This window comes from Melozone crissalis, unplaced genomic scaffold (genome assembly GCF_028551555.1).
Source record: "Melozone crissalis strain CALT ecotype California unplaced genomic scaffold, PUWL_Pcris_2 ptg000006l_1, whole genome shotgun sequence".
Taxonomy (NCBI): Eukaryota; Metazoa; Chordata; class Aves; order Passeriformes; family Passerellidae; genus Melozone; species Melozone crissalis.
Window position 1 is genome coordinate 15,086,846 of NW_026535784.1, and position 16,294 is coordinate 15,103,139.

The 16,294-nt window shown below is 37.4% G+C and overlaps 1 protein-coding gene across 4 annotated transcripts in view; it reads left to right on the forward strand.

The window, feature by feature from the left end:
• Positions 1–16,294, forward strand: part of RGS12 (regulator of G protein signaling 12) — an 80,816-nt gene that overhangs the window by 21,248 nt on the left and 43,274 nt on the right. Inside the window, exon 1 of one of the 4 annotated variants that reach the window (XM_054290097.1) lies at positions 5,886–5,981. The exons of 2 other annotated variants lie outside the window; for them this stretch is intronic. In XM_054290097.1, the coding sequence (XP_054146072.1) occupies positions 5,949–5,981 (33 nt within the window). In that variant the 5' untranslated portion in view covers positions 5,886–5,948. Of the gene's footprint in view, positions 1–5,885; positions 5,982–9,838; positions 10,594–16,294 lie in introns of those variants that run through there. One more of the 4 variants, XM_054290096.1, reaches the window with a different exon arrangement.

A 16,294-nucleotide genomic window follows, 5' to 3' on the forward strand; every position in this document is an offset into this window, starting at 1 on the left:
ACAAGTGTCAAATTCTGTAAGTATTGTTAATTGATCATTTAATGCAGAGATATTTTTAAAATTAAAGATGATTTAATTCTTTGAACTAAGTATCAGGACAAGAAAAGATGGCTGCAGCTTTTCTTCTTGTTCTCATCCTGTTTAGGAAAGCTTAAAGCTATGTTTTATATTATAAACAACATTTGTTGTATCAAATTTCTAGAGTTTAGTAATGTTTTCAAAGTTGGAATGTATCATGTATTCCTTTTAAAAATCAGTGTGAGGGCTTTTGTTAGAATGTTCCATCTTAATTATAACCATTAATAATGTAGTATTATTAGGTGTTATTATAGATAATAATGCTTGATTTTTTTTTCTGTTTTGTTAATTCTACTGAATCAACTACTTTTTGCATTTCATCTGCTATTTGAAAGCATACAGCACATCTCTTTGGTATGAGATTTTATACTAATGGATGACATGTCTCTGCTGGATATTAGCTTTGGCATCTGTGGGTGGCAAAACTCCCCCTAAATGCTCATTTGACTTAATAAGGAGTTTTTAAGTGGGTACCTGTTTTTGTTTGACTGATTTAAATAATCAGACAAAGCTTACACAGGGAGATAATAGCTTATATTAGACCTACTAGTATACTAGGAAAATCAGACAAGAAGATCTAAACATGCCCCAAACTTTTCCCACCCTCTCATATGATCTAATAGAAAGTGTTAACTCTCCCTGCAGAGGTTGATTTATTGATGTTCTTAGATCATCACCATGGCCACAATGCCACCACTATGGCAAGTATATGTTTTAAATCAAGAGACCTCTTCATTCCCAGCTTTTCACAGTGATTTCAAAATTTGAAAAGAATTCAAAATTTGAAAAGAATGTATAGCCTCTTGGTTAAAAATATGTTCTACTGTGTACCCTCTTTAAGAACGGCATCTTTGGCAATATTTTGTCCAAATTTTTACCTAAGATACAACCAATCAATTGGCAGTTTTGCTGTCAGCTTTCATGGAAGGGGGAGGAAAGGCCAATTGTGAAATAGCAGTGCACACATGAGAAAATCTCCATTCTTGTATGTAAAAGGCAGTATTGTATTTTCAGCATGCTGATAATGAGTTCCTAAAGGTTTAATCCAGTCTCATGTGTGGGTACTCTGCAGTCTGAGTGCTAACACTGAGCAGCCCCTGAGGCTGCTGTGTTGGAAGCTTCATGGATCTGTGCCCACAGATGAGGTTCTTGTTTCTCTTCTCCCTTTGCACTGCTTCTGGAGCAGGGAGAGGTGTGCTTAGTGATTTCAGACTCCCTCACTAAACTGGCCCAAACCCTCCTGCAGGCCATGATGTCTGGCTGTAAATAGTGCAACTCAGTCATGGCATTACACATGGATGGTTTTACCTTGAATTACTGATGTGCTCATGGAGCTGATCAGTGAGACTTTGAAAACATCCAGTGGTTTGTGCCAGGCATTCCTCTGCTTTGTTCAGGCCCTGTGCTGAGCAGTCCTGGCTGGAGCTGCTCACCTGCTGGGCTGCACAGTGGCCACACAGCTGTGCTGTGCAGTGAAACACTGCCAGGACATGGGGACTGCACTGTCTGGGCTGCCATGCTGTCCAGCACCATTTGGTTTCACATTTGCTTCTCTAGACTGCTCTATTTAGAATTTCAGACTCCCTAGAGGACCATAATCAGGCTTTTACTTTGGTATGTGGGATCTTATCAGGTAGTTTATTTATATCTCTTTAAAGAAGGAAACATCATGCTAGTAGTATACATTTTATTTTTCTTCACAAATTGTGGTCTAGCATTACTGTTAGGTTTTTGTGGTATTTTATACTATACCATAATTTTAAAAAGATTTTCACTATCTGCTCTTAAGTTTACATTTATAGACTTTTTCATGGAAAGTTGTTGTGCTCCTGACACTGTTTTGTAGTATCTGACAAAGATGGGTTGGTCAACAGATCAACACAGTTGTGTGCAACCTCTTAATTGTGAATTTGAGGTACTTATTTCTCTATATAGTCCAGAATGTTAAACTGTGGGGTTTTTTTTCCCCAGACACTGAGAATAATGGGATTTATTTTCTGTTACTTCAATTCGTGAAATGATCATCCTTCAATAATGTTACTGTTTACTGTTTTCTTCTGCTTTTGTGTTATTTTCTTTACTTCAGATTCTGGAGAAATTTGCCATTTAAATTTGCATGTAAGAAGCAGAATAGCCAGAGAATGTGCTGAGAGCTGGATCTCATCTCTGTGTTTTTTGTGAGGTGCATAAGGGCAGTGCTCATCACAGCAGTGCTCACCCCATGCTGTGGTGCTTGAGAAGAAACCAACAGTATTGCCTAGGATGGATTCCTTAGGGAATGAGGTCCCCATCTGTGCAAAGGCAGTTGGAACAGTACAGAGAAATTTCTTCTTGAGGAGGCAATCAGTAGATTGTCTGACCCTGCGACTCAAGTGCTTGTCACTGTCATATTTGCTGAAAAATCCCTTTGCCCAGGATTTTTCTCCTGGGAAGCTGAGAAGCCTCAGAGAAAAAGGAAAACAATATTATCTCATTTGCTTCTCCTGTTTTTGCTGCTTTGGAATGTGGTTGGAGATTGTTTATGCAACATGTGAATTGTTTTTGGCTTAATGACCAATCACGGTCAGGCTGTGTCGGGACTCTGGAGAGAGTCACGAGTTTTTCTTTAGTATCTTCTAGCCTTCTGTAGGCATCCTTTCTCTATTCTTTAGTATAGTTTTGTATAGTATTCTTTTATATAATATAGATCATAAAATAATAAATTAGCCTTTTAAGAACATGGAGTCACATTCATCATTCCTCCCTTCCACAGGGGTCACAGAAAATACCACAAGTGCTGTCCCAGCCTTATTGCCTCCAGGCTTGGCTCTCCAGCACAAGCCCATTTCTGCCACAGAGCCAGAGACACAATATGTGCTTTCAGGCACTAGAGATAGACTTGTATTCTGTATAAATTAATTTTCTTGTAGTATCCAGTACTGCCATTCTCAAGATGTGTGTTTAAAGGGACACAGGTGAATTCACAGGCTGTAAATACCTCTGCAGTTTGTGGAACTACAAGGATCAGACAGAATGAGCAAGTTCAAGTAACCACCTGCAGCTACAGAGGGGTTGCATTCCTTACCTCAGCAGTGTAAGATACTGGGATTTGGCTTTGGCTCTGTTATTTTGGTTCTGGTTTCCTTGAGTAGTGACAGAACTGTCAATGCTCATACAAATGGAGCTCTTGTTAGGTTGGCAATCTCTCAGGCGTGTCTTTCTCCCCAACCTAGCGTTCTTCAAAAATGTGGCTTACTCTCTTTGAACTGAAACTGTTCCCTCTTCTGGGTCTGAGGCATGTGACATTAAGGCAGAATAGTGCTACTGTTTACTGCACTGATTCTGAAATGCAGAACTATTTGCTGCTTAAGGTTGATCCTTACTGCAGTTCCTTATATTGCATTTGTTGATTCAAGGGCATCTTTTAAGGCTCCTCCCAAGAAGGTGAGCAGTGAGGTGATGTTACTCCAGGTAATGAGGATGAGAGCAGTCTCTGAAGATGAGATCAGGCTGCTTTTATAAGTCTGAATGACTGGGCAACAAAATGGCAGATGAAAATGTATGCAGATAAATGTAAAGTAAAACAAATGAGGCAAAATAGCTCTAGCTTCATATAACAAATGATATATATGTTTCTCAGCAGACTGTTTTTTCTCAGAAGTGAGGTCTGTGAGTTATAAGGGAGAGTTGCATGTAAACAACAGCTCAGTACAGTAGCAATGAAGCAAAATCCTGTATTACACATTATTACAGAAGGAATAGATGATTCCATTGCATACAACTGTGGTTTGTTTTTCCATACCTGGTCTCTTTATTTTAAAATGTTCTGATATATTAGGAGAAGAAAAGATTTAGAAAAGTGTAAGGAAGAGTGGAAAATCATGGGTGGCATAGGAAAAGTAGTTGGGATTGATTGCTCATCTCTCCTTTGGGACAAGAAGTCGACACCATTAATTAAAGATAGCTGGAGCCAGGAGCAAAACAAACAGGAGAACACGACTGTTCATGTGGGAGGTGAGCTGGTCTGTGGGATGCCTCACCACTGAGTGCTGTGGATGCAAGAAATTTGCATGTCCTGGAGGGAAAGTGGACAAGTATTTGGAAAAGAGAGCCACTGGGGGTTATTAAGGAGACAAGCCACACCAGGCTGAGGAAATCTCTTGAACTAAAAATACCTGGAGTCTGCGAGAATGTCATCAGGGAAGTGTCTGATATGCTGCCCTGTGCTGCTCGTTGGTAGACTTCCATGTGTGGCCACTACTGGAAACATAATCCTGGCTTTGATAAACCCATGTTCGGACCTGATTGTGTGCGGAGATGTGAGGGTGGGCAGTCCTTTCCCTGCCTGTGGGACTGGGGTGTTCTCTTGGCACAGGAGCTGTGCTGCCTTTCCCTTGCTGGGAGGTTGTTGTGCAGGGCTGCAGTACCTGCTAGTGCTGGTGCTGGTGCCTGCCCTGGGCGCTGGGAGCATTCCCTGTTTGTGCTGCAGTGCTGTGGGGATGGCTCTGGCCACTGCCCTGCCCAGAGCTGCTGCTGCTGCTGCTGCTGAGATTGTCCAGGCAGCTCCTGGGACGAGTGGGAATGAGGAACTGCCTGACTGGTTTGGCGCCGCCGTCCCTGCCCTCCCTCGCTGCTCTTCCTGTTACCTGGTGTGTCTTTTGACATGACAAAATAATAACTAAGGAGGGGTTTTTGCTGTATGATGAGACCTGGTTGATGTTTTTAAGGCTTTACTAAGTGAACTGGATTGGTTTTTCTAGAGCATAATCACAGAATAGGTACAGCACATATTGATAGCATCTGCAAATTGTTTCTGATTCTCTCTCATGCTTAAACTGCTGGGATTTTGGGTGGTAGTTTGTACCACCTAATTTTCACTGTCCTCATGCATTTATCTGTACAGTGAAACTACAGAAACAAAAAGGAGTCAGCTAGAACTTTTACTAGAAGCTTTTTATTTACTTACTAGTATTTCTTATTCACTATTAAATCATTAAAACATTTCACTAGTACTTCTAAAACTTAAAATATACAGCAAAAAACCCATCCGCAACTTCCCTCTGGACAAAGGAATTGCTGAAGGATGATGTTTAAGGATTATTTTTGGGCAGAAAGTGCATGAATTTTTTTTCAGAAAATGCACAGATATTGCAGGTCTGTCTGGAGAGTAGGTGTGGTATTGAAAATTATGAGAGTAATGTTACACTTGGAACATGATCCTCGTAAATGCCAATGCTCTGCTTACTCACAAGAACACGGAGAGTTGTGGTAGGATGAGATAGATTGCACAATCTGCATACATGTGATTGTAATCACTCCAAGACACGTACCTACATGCCAGAAACTGCAAGAAGTTTGCTGTGAGTCTTACATGTTTTAACAGTGTATTTTTAAAAGTATTTTTAGATTACATTTTAATTATTTTTAGTAGAGATTGGTGACTCTGTTCATTCAGGTAATATGCTCATCAAAGGGGAATGTATTAAAAAAGGGAATACTTTGGATGAGAAAACGATGTTGACTCAATGCTGAAACAAGTTTGGACAAACCTTTAGGACAGAGTCCTGTTGGCCCTCATTGAATGCATTTTACATTAGCAGATTCCTCAGCAGGGCTGTTGTCTTTACAGAAGCTTTATTGTTACGCAGGACCTGCCTAAACACCATTTTGGAAGCTGCCTGTTCCTTTTGATGAGAAGATACAGAACCAGTGCTGAGGGCGGGGAATGTGCTGGGGAGGGAGGAGAATGGGAGAGGTGTTGATAGGGCAGCAGGCAGAGAAGCCTCATTTTTTTACTGGACTCTGGAAGAAGTAAATATGTGTTCAGAAAGAGCGTAATAATAAAGTTGAAGGGGCTGTTTCTTAACAATGAGATATTAAACCATTTATACATGGAGAAAACTTTTACTGATAGTCAAGTGTCTGTAAGTATAAAGTTTTGTTTGTCTAAAGCGAGCAGAAAACAGGAATATGGTTTAATGAGTAGCCTTCCGAGCTAAGAAATCTTGCAGTGAAATATGATAAATTATGCTTCTCAGGATTCAATGAGGTTTTAAAGAGACGAAGTTCGTAAGTATAAGTATTTAAGTTGACTTTCTATATAAGCTGTTATAAAATTAAGAATACACCATTTTTCTAGCCATGTTTAAAGTTCTTTTGCATTGTATTGTTTTTAAAGTGAGTGTAGTAGATAAACTGATATTTCTCTAAGTTTTTTTATAAATCTTTCACTTAATTTTTATTATTCTTGCACGTGTTTCCGTAAAGCAAAAATGTCTTTACAGATATGTTACCTTGTAATTGTTACACTGCTTTTTTATAAGTTCTGCAGCTAAAGGGATTTTTCTTCTTCCATCTGGAATTTTATTCAATAAAACAGAATCCAGATGGTGTAAGTTATTAGAATAACTGAAAATAAATGAAAGGTATTTATAGAATACAAAATTTCTGAGGTGTAGAGACTTAGATCAGTTTTGGCTTGTTGTTGCTCAGAAAACATTTATTTTGCAAGTAAACATACTAACTGTTATCAAATTTTGACATTATAGTCTTACTCTTTCTGTTTATATATCTCAGTATAAAATTGTCTTAAATGCTAAAAGTATGGCAGCAAAATTTTCATATTTTAAAATCAGGAGGGAAATAAATAATTGCAAAGCATGGGCAAAATATTATATGCATTATTTACTTATAGTATAGTAATTTTCATTCTAACTTTTACATTGATTTCCTCAAAATCTATTATTTTTTTTTTGGGCTACATCAGTAGTAGGAAATTCAGAAGTGACTAAATGTGTTTCAGTGATCTGTCACTTAATCATATCCTCTTTAATATGCAGTTTAAATTTAGTTTACTGTTGGACTGCAAGTTACCTTCCATTTGGATGTGCAAGTGACGCTGTTTCTGCATGTTTTTATTATTGGAGAGAATTCAGTTGTCTTAAAATGTTGATTAACAGAAGGGGAAAATAAACCCAGGAATTGTTCACAAACATTTTTGCAAAAGTATATTTTTAAAATTTTCATTTAGCAGTCCTGGAGAATTATTTTTCAAACTTTGAAATATGGATCATAGAACCATATATTTTTTTTTAGAGTGGATTTCTGGATGGCAAACCTTGAACTTAATACTTGAGAACGTGCACAGGAGTGTGAGCAGTGTGGCAGACAGCAGAGGGCACTGGAGCAGTGGTTTGCATCATTCCCTTTGCTTTGCAGGATTTGCTGTGGGGGAAGTCTCAGTGTCTGACAAGGCAGCTTGTACTTCACTTATTTATACACCAGCAAGTTCCAGCTAGTTCAGCTTCAAAATATTTTTGTTAATATTGCATTGGAATAGGAAGGGCTCTTATTTCAAAATTCATAGAGGGAATCCACAATGCTGTAAATGAGAGAATCTTTCCTCTTCTCATCAGTAGCGCATATGGGGTCTGTTTATTGTTGAGTAGCTGGCAAATCGTTGATGAAAATATATTTAGACATATTACAGAAAATTTGGAGAATTAGGGGAAAAAACATTTTATTTTATGGCAGAGTTTTCTTAGTTTAAGTATAGGCTTTTTGATGCTTCTGCTTTTTATTTCAGTAACTGGGATCAGTGAGCTAAATCATATTCTTAAAATGTGGCTGTCATGCAAGTAGTTGTTACTTTAATATGACATTAAAAAATCAATACTTGATGAGATTTAAGATTTTTGGTGGTTCATTCTGCCAATGTCTCATTTAATTTAGTACTCTGTGTGATGAGGAGCCGGTCCAGGGGATTGCCTCTTTCTGGTTGCCTGGTGGTTTTTGTGCCTATTTTCTTCTTTTAGGAGTCAGGGATATAATAAATCCCATTAATCTTCTGACAAGTTAAAACTTATCCAGGCTCCCTGTCATTCGGTCTTTCTCTTCAGCTTTTTCTGCTCTGAAAACAAATGTACAAAAGCAAATATGAGCAGGAAGTGGAGGGAGGGTAGGAGAGAAAAACAGATCAACCTTATCTGGGGTCGCTCCCCCTTCCCACAGTTTAGCTCCTAAGCAGATGGATGTGGGTTTACAAATGTCGTCTTTGGTGGAGCTGAATAAGGCTTTTAAAGCTGTTGTACCATATTTTAACACTTCCCATTAATAGCTTTGCAAATTAGCACTCCTTCTGCTTTTGACCTTTGACCTCTGAGTTGCCTGCCCAATTTACAAATATGCTACTCAAAATCCCAAGATTTTATATCTGTAGCTGCTGAAATAAGCTGTGAAAATGTAGAGGGATATGAATTTTTTAAAGGGCTTTCAGTGCCACATGACACTTCATAGCCATGATCATTAAGTGCTGCTGCCTAATTGCTAGAGCTTATTTTTCAGTGTTGGTAGAGCTGCTGTATGGAAAAAATGGGGATGTGTAATGCTTAGTTCAGTGAAACAAAATCAACAATTCATGTCTGTTTAAAGGAAGGGATTATGAGGTTTACAGTGCCTAGAATGTGTAAAACATTGCCCACCCACAGTGTTCCCAACAATGTTCACTGCAGTGGCTCCAGTGAGCTGCTGGTCTTGCAGCTGCATCCCACTGTTGCATGAGGGGTCAGTTTCCTCTTATTCCTTCTTGTGGGTAACATTCTCTCCTGTTAAAATTGTACAAGTACTTTTGGTCTTTCCAGATGATTCCTAGAGGATTTAGCTTGGGTATTAAGTGTAAGTGCTATTGATAAAAGTCCTATTTTGTGTTACCCCAAAGGGATGTTCACAGGAAAGTTCTTCAAGCACTTCTGATTGTGATTATTATGCACCTGATTGTTTGTAATATTGTTGCTATTTGATTAAAGTATTGACAATGAAAATATATTCTGCATCCCACTTGGTTTAGTGTCAAACAAAATGCAGTATTTAAGCAGCTCTGGCATTTTTTCTTTATGAAGTTGCACATTTTTAATACTTTTCCACACACAGTAAAACTGTTCTGTGCAAGAACCATAGGGCACTTGCTTCTGAAATCCTAGAATAATGGAGGGTGTAATTTGTAGTTTTTAAAAGACATTTCTTCCTGTCTACCCAGCCATTTGTTTCCATTGCATTTGTCATGGTATTAAATGCTTGGAGGAGCATTCCAAACTGCAGTGGTGTGCCTATTCAAACAAGTAATCAATCAAAAAATTAACTTTCCATCACAGCAATTGGCTTATGTCTCTAAAATTCTAGTTAGAATAGGCTTCATCTGCAAGGAAATTAAATTTATTCCCTGATCACTCTAAATTAAATGGAGAAGATTAAGTTTTTCTGCTAACCAAGTCTCTTCATCCTAAGTGCAAAATGAAAAGATGTGCAGGCTTTCACATATTGGATGTAGCAAGTCAGTCTCACCATGAAATATTGAGTAAAGGCTCTTCTCTTTCTCATTTTCTCTCTTTGTAAGTTCCAAGTAGCATTTGCCTTTTTCACAGGGTGGTTTCTGTATTAGGGGCTCGACCTGGGAGCTGCATGGCTGTGGGGTGTTCCACATGGTGTACTGAACAAGGGAGAAAGTTCCTCTTTCCTAAATGCACGTCCACCTTGGGCTTAAGGACATCCCACTGGCGTAAAAATGCCCAATAATCTCTCCTGGATTGCCATTCTGGTGTTTATTTTTAGCAGAAAATTGTGTTCTGATTGCTTTAAAAATAACAGCAGTGAATGATTTAGGTACTGTCAGTGTTGTGGACAGCAGCAAACTTCCTGAAATGCTGTACTTTCCATATAGAGTCTCTTGAAGACACCGCTGTCACAGGCAAGTGAATTGCACTTCCCTCTTTCATTACAAGGAGCCTCTTTTGCTCTCTGTTCCTCAGGCTCTGTGCACAGAACTCTCTTGACATCAGCTGAGCACAGGTTCAGGTCCTGAGGGAGGAAGGGCAGAATAGAAGTTGGTTTCTGCAAGAAGAATTTTGTCTTTAGTGACAAGAGGCTACTCCTAGGTTTAATGAAATGTGCCAAGTCTCCTTGTATAGCAGATTTTTATGTGCAGTGTTAAGCACTGAAAAGTTAAGCAGAATGGACTATTTGAGGTCCTATTTTGTTCTGGCTTGCATTATGTAAACCTCTGAAAATAGTGATTTACTATGTAAATGTTTCTCTAACTAATGTTAGGGTGATTAACTAGTGTTTTTTTGGAAACTGTCTTGGAAATCTGTTTTATTGAATACAGGACTACCATAGGGTTCAGCGTCGTTTTATTTTCCTGATTTGTTATAGGAAACGTTCTCAAATACAATCAGCATGATTTATATAAAATGATCGAGCTTTTCTGGTGAGAGATAATTGAGATCTAATCTGAATCCCTGACGAACCACAGCTTCCTGCATTGGCCTGTTGCTATTGGTAACATAAAGGGAGTAAAATAGAACTTCATACGAAATGCCTTTAAACTTTACTGGCATGTACAGGCATGGAACAGCGTTGAATTTTTGAGTTTAATCTTTGAGAAGCCGACGTGTTAAGGAAATGCTTTTTCCATATTAAGTGAAGATGAATTTAGGAAGAGTGCTGCTAGGAAAAATAACTGCTGTTTCTTATGAGGAGCGGGTAAGTGATATGAATTATATTTAGCTAAAGCAAGGCATTGTTGTAGTGAGAAATTAGAATAGGCTATTGTTATTGGCAAGAAATTAGAGAAGAATGGGATCAGCTTCAGAATGCTTTTTGCTTATCCTTTAAGCTTTTTTACTTTGAAGTATTTGAGTTAAAATTCCTTTGTAAATGCAAACATTGGGTTTTATTCTCAGAGAAAAGTAATATTGTTATACCAACTAACACTGAGATTTTCATTTGTATTTATGAACTATGCACAGTATGTATAAAGCTAAAATCCCAGTATGTTTATAATATGTGCCTATTATTTAATTATGTGCAATATATTTTGTATATACTTTCTGTACCATTATATCAATATTATATCTTTAGGTAAGGCTGTATATATTTTGTATATATCTTTATAAAATAATTTTAGGGATGGATTTGGCACTTAAGGTGCTGTGTTTATATGTGCTAAGATTGGTTTTGTTTGGGGTAAAAAGTTGAACATTTATTTCTTAAAGGAATTCCAAATGTCACATCATTTATTCTTCATATGTTGTTTTTATAGATTCAAATATTTGACAAAATTATATGGAATGTATTCAGTAAGGTTATTCTACAGTAGTTGTACAGTATGTTTTTCTTCAGAACTCTTACATATAGAATGCTTTTGTGTTAACTGTTATAAATGCAATTTGGTGGTAGAGAATTGTAAAGTGAATTGTGTAATTGTCCTCCTTTAAGTGGCATTCTGAAGGGGCACTTTTCTCAAAGAATTCTAAATCATTACATTAATTGCAATAACATTATGAAATGGGGATAAAAAGCCTGTAATGTTATGCTACTTTTTAGGTGAGAAGTGCATTTGAGATTTTTTATTAGAAGGAAAAACTAGCAATAGTTGATGAGTAATGTGGCTTTATTTTTTTATTTAAAGTGTTAGAATTGTATATACCATATTTTGAGGCACGATCTCCCTCCCCATCGAGAGTCCACTGGAGTTCATGGCATGAACTATGTTGATGCTGTAATATATCTGAAAATACATATATCTGATGTAAATCCTGGAGTGATATTACTGAACACCTGGGGATCTGCTTATAATTCATACCTTGGCAAAAGGAGAAGTTGATTCAGTTTTTTTAAGAAGTACTTTGAACAAAGCTAGATGCAAGCAGATGGTGAGCTGAGTGATAGGCTTTCCCTGAGATAAGTGACAGAATGGTTGAAAGTTGGCTCTTTGTATTCAGCCTGTAAATCTTCAGATCCCAGCAGATTTCCTAGCATTATCCTCTATACTGAAATCATATGAGAAAATTAGTATAGAAGATTGGTGGAGCTAGGTGTGCTGTTCTAACCTGAAAAGCTTATTTACAGAGGCTTTAAAAAATAGTGTGTGAAGTGATGTTGTGCCGGGTAAGTAACAGATCCTGGCAGCACTCAGAGAATTCTTTGGATGCAGCAAGAAGTCGATGCCTGCATTGCAAGAAAGTGTGCTTTGGAAAGGCAACAGAGAGCTCATTTTTAATCCCTTTTATTCCAAATCTTTCTGGATGCCCAGGAAAAGAATAGATATTTATTTTTAGTCTGTGATTCTGTCATTGTTAGAATAGGAGAGAGAAATAACATCTTCACTCTCCTTACAGATTTCACCCTGTGTGTCTCAGGAGGAGTGGGAAACAGAGATGTTTCTTGGCTCAGGAAGGCACTCACCCCCACTGTAATGGCACAGATGATTTCATGTTGCTCCATTTTATTGCTAAGGCCTGGCATTTCCCAGTATGTGTCACCCCTCAGTATCCCCCTCTTTCCCTTTGTTCTACTCCAGTATTTGAGCATGACTTCGACTTGAGTAACAAATCTTGAGGTGGAGAAGAAGGAAATTTTTGTGTTCTGTTACCTGAGTAGTTGTGCACATGGATTTATGTGCTCAATATAATCTCTGGGCTATAGGTGGGGTATTTTTTGGTTTCTGCAGGATGTTGTTATGGCAGAATTGGACAGTACCAAGTCACTTCTCTGGGACCTGATCCATGTAAAATGGAACATTTAAGATGGAACTAAGTGGATAGGAGTTTCTGTCACCTAAAGATGTCAGCAGACAAGCTTCATGCAGGGGTGCACACATCTAGCAGGTTATAGGCCATGAAAGCTAAAAGATACAGCCTGTTCCAACCTTATGAACTTTCAGCCTTATGAATTATTCTCTTCTATGCCCTCTCTCCCTTTGTTGTTGGTGCAGGGTACTATGTTGTCTACTTCTGTTCTGGGAGAAAAATTAGGCACTCACAAAGTAGTTTTCTCCCTGATAATTACTGTAAGCTTAAAGTATTTTAGATTTGTTGCTAGCAGATCCTGAACACAACATCAAAAGCTCTCAGGCCTTTCTGGTTTTTCCACCTAGCCTAGAGAGATGATGCAAAGGGAAATGTAACATGTTTTCTCTTATTCAGAACTTTGTGCTATCAAATATATGCTGCAGCATTTGCCAGTTTAGAGAGACCTAGAGCATCTTTTATTGAATGGTAACTGGGAAGCCACTCTTCAGCTTGCTGGCCCTGCCACTGAGCTTCCCTCTCAAATCCAGCCCTGAAGTCCCTGGAGCAGAGTTGCATCCCCCAACTTTGTAGGGTGTGTGTCTGTAAAACTCAGCTGCTAATCCAGCTAGATGAGCGAGCAGAGTTCCCATTAAGGGATATACTGGAAGGCATTTTAGCTTTCCTAAATTAGATTTTGTTAAATTTTGGTAATTTTTTGCCATCAGATTGCTGGCATATATCATGGGCTTCTTCCTAAACCAATTTGGTAACTGGGGTAATTGGAAGAACCAATTTCAGTTCTTATCTGGTTGTGAAAGATTTGATGGTTTCATGCAATTAGATTTTATCTCTTGATGATAGCTCATAGGTACATTCACAACATATATGTTCTGGCATTTTAATTAAATGCTTAAATACTTTTAAAAAAATCCTCACGTTAGCCCTGACTGGCACAGAGTCATGCCCTGCCCTTCCCCCTCTTTCAGAAATGGCTGCCTACAGGAGTAATTAAATTTTATAGCCTTCTCATACATATGTTTTTCAATAGGTGGTTCTTAATATGTGTGCAGCGTTACATTTCATCAAATAATCAAACTTTTTTGTGTAGCACATCAAATTTTGTCCTGAAGAGCCTCCAGTGGTGGGAAACATGAGTGCTGAAGAATGAAAAAAAAGCCCCCAACATAAACTGTATTTTTAAAATGAGATCATCACAGTATTTAAAAAAATCTGGTCTTGCAACTTATACCTTTCAAAGACAAATCTAGACAAGTTTCAGCTGAACAGTTTAGAAGAGAAACTTCTTTGTCTGAATGTGGATTGCATGCAATTTCTGACAGGTTTAAACTGAGATTTCTGAGTACTCACAAACATAGTTTGAACATATTACTGTGAATTCTTGCACAGTAATTACAAGCTTTAGTTTCTAGGCTTTATTGAATTAGGTGGATTTAGTTACACAGATGAATTGAAAGAAATGTTCTCAAGATATATTTTATTCTGTGATCTATAGAAATAAGCGGATAATGCCTGGAACACGATAGGTATATTTACTGACTCTGTAATGCAAAATATATTCATCCTATAGGTGCTTTTCTAAAATGGTCTGACATAAAAATTACTAAGGCCCTGCTTGGAGAGATTTTAAGATGCTGATATATGTAATGTAACAAGGCATTTAAAATAAACAAGCAAAACCAACCTGTGATGTGTTGAAAGTTCACTGCATTAACTTATGCTAAATGGATTGAGATAAAACTCTCAGTGTCCATTCGTGATTGAGCTTTTCTATGTAATTGCACCATTTTCTCTCGAACATTATTTTTTATAATTGTTAACTTCCCAGTTTTTGACAGAAGTATTATGAATATTCTTTCTGCTGTCATGAAAATCCTAATAATTTTGCTTCATACCTTTCAAAACCATGAAGAATTTTACTTAGTGTTTGAATCTAGGTTAATGAAAGCTAACAAAGTATATGAACATTCCTAAAATATAGATATTTTGAAAGGACTTTGGGGTTTTTTTTCTGTCTAATGTGTAAACTGATACTATTACTTTACTTTGAGTTGTCATTTTCTTTGTGCTTTTAGAAATGACATTGAAGTTGTTTATTCATTAACTGTACTGTACAGTGCTGTGCTGAGAAATTAAAAGCAATCACATTTATAAACCAGATTTCAGTAATGCAAATTAAATTTTCTAAATTACCAACATTAATTAAATTATGCCTTCTGAATTTATAACATGATCACTAGGCTTATGTGCAAAATAGAAGTAGAAAAGATGTCCTAAGCCCCACTGAAGGATTGTAACCAGAACCATATTTTTGATACCTGAAACAAAGCTACTAAAGGGAGATGCTTGGAGATACTTTTTGTTGTATTATTATTCTTCACAGATCCAGAAGCATTTATGTAGTTATTTTTTAATTTATTTCCATTTTTTCAATTTTTTCTTTATAAATTTTTTTTCCATTTTTTTCATTTAAAAAATCATTTTCATGAGAAGCGTATTTGTGTTTATATGAGCTAGCACCAGGGGAATGATGCCAATAGAGGTTAGTTTAGACTTTGAAAGTCCCAGAATAGCTCAGATCCTCTCCTGGTGATGGGAATGGTGAGGCCACTCCACTTTGTAACAAGTTCTTCAGAGAGTGTTAGCAGCAGGGTTGAGAGCCTGCAGTGAAAGAGAGAAAGAAAGGAGAAGATATTACTAAAGGTTTTGTGGATTTTGAAGAAGAGTGCGAGTGTTTATTGCCAAGGCTGAAAAATACAAACTATGGAGAGGTAGCTGTTAGCTTGAGTTGTGTTTATATTTGTGCTTTTCTTCTTGTGTGTGTTTCTGACCTTGAAGAAGTTTTAGATACTGTAGGGCTTTTTAATGAGCCGTACAAGTGAAGAGAATATTTTTTAAATATTTAGAAGGTTTTCTAAAGGTTCAAGGTCGCTTTCAATGACCAAGAAAAGATTGGCCAAACTAAAATAAAAATACTTTCTATTAGTCATTAAAAAATCAATGCAAACTTAAATCTTAAAAATCATTTGTCCTCCAGACTTCACTCAGCTGAAGCTGAATCCAAGCATTGGAGTACCTAATTGGGAAATGGTCAGTACTTGGATTTAATGAGGTATCAGATGCCTTGAGGCCATTTATGATGAAAGTTGGGAAGTTTAGGGTAGATAAGCATATAAACTTCAACATTTCACTAGAATACTAATTGTCCTTGAAAATCTGATGTACAATAGGTAGAGGTGGTGAGGAGTTCTTACTTATTCCAAGTTCTTGCTTATTGCAAGCACCCTGAACATTCTTTTGGTTCTGTGACAGTCAGAAGTGACTGACAGGGAAAGTTTTCAGTCACCTGACTGACAAAACACTGAATTTTCATTTTAATGCCACGTATTTCCAAATACTACAGCAAATTAAAAATTTAATTAATATTGTTTTCCAGTCTTTGCAGGTCAGTTTTAGGTATCTTCCTTGTCACAAGTACCAACTGATTGTCTCTGCCCCTCTGAGAGGGACTTTTGGGAGCAGTGTAATTACCACAGTAGGAAATGCTTCTTCCAGTGAATATTGGTGGGATCAAGTCCTTGGACAATAGTGGTTTAAAGGGATGAATTTCATGCTGGGGATAAAAAAGCTGTCAGAAATAACAGCTGGCTTCT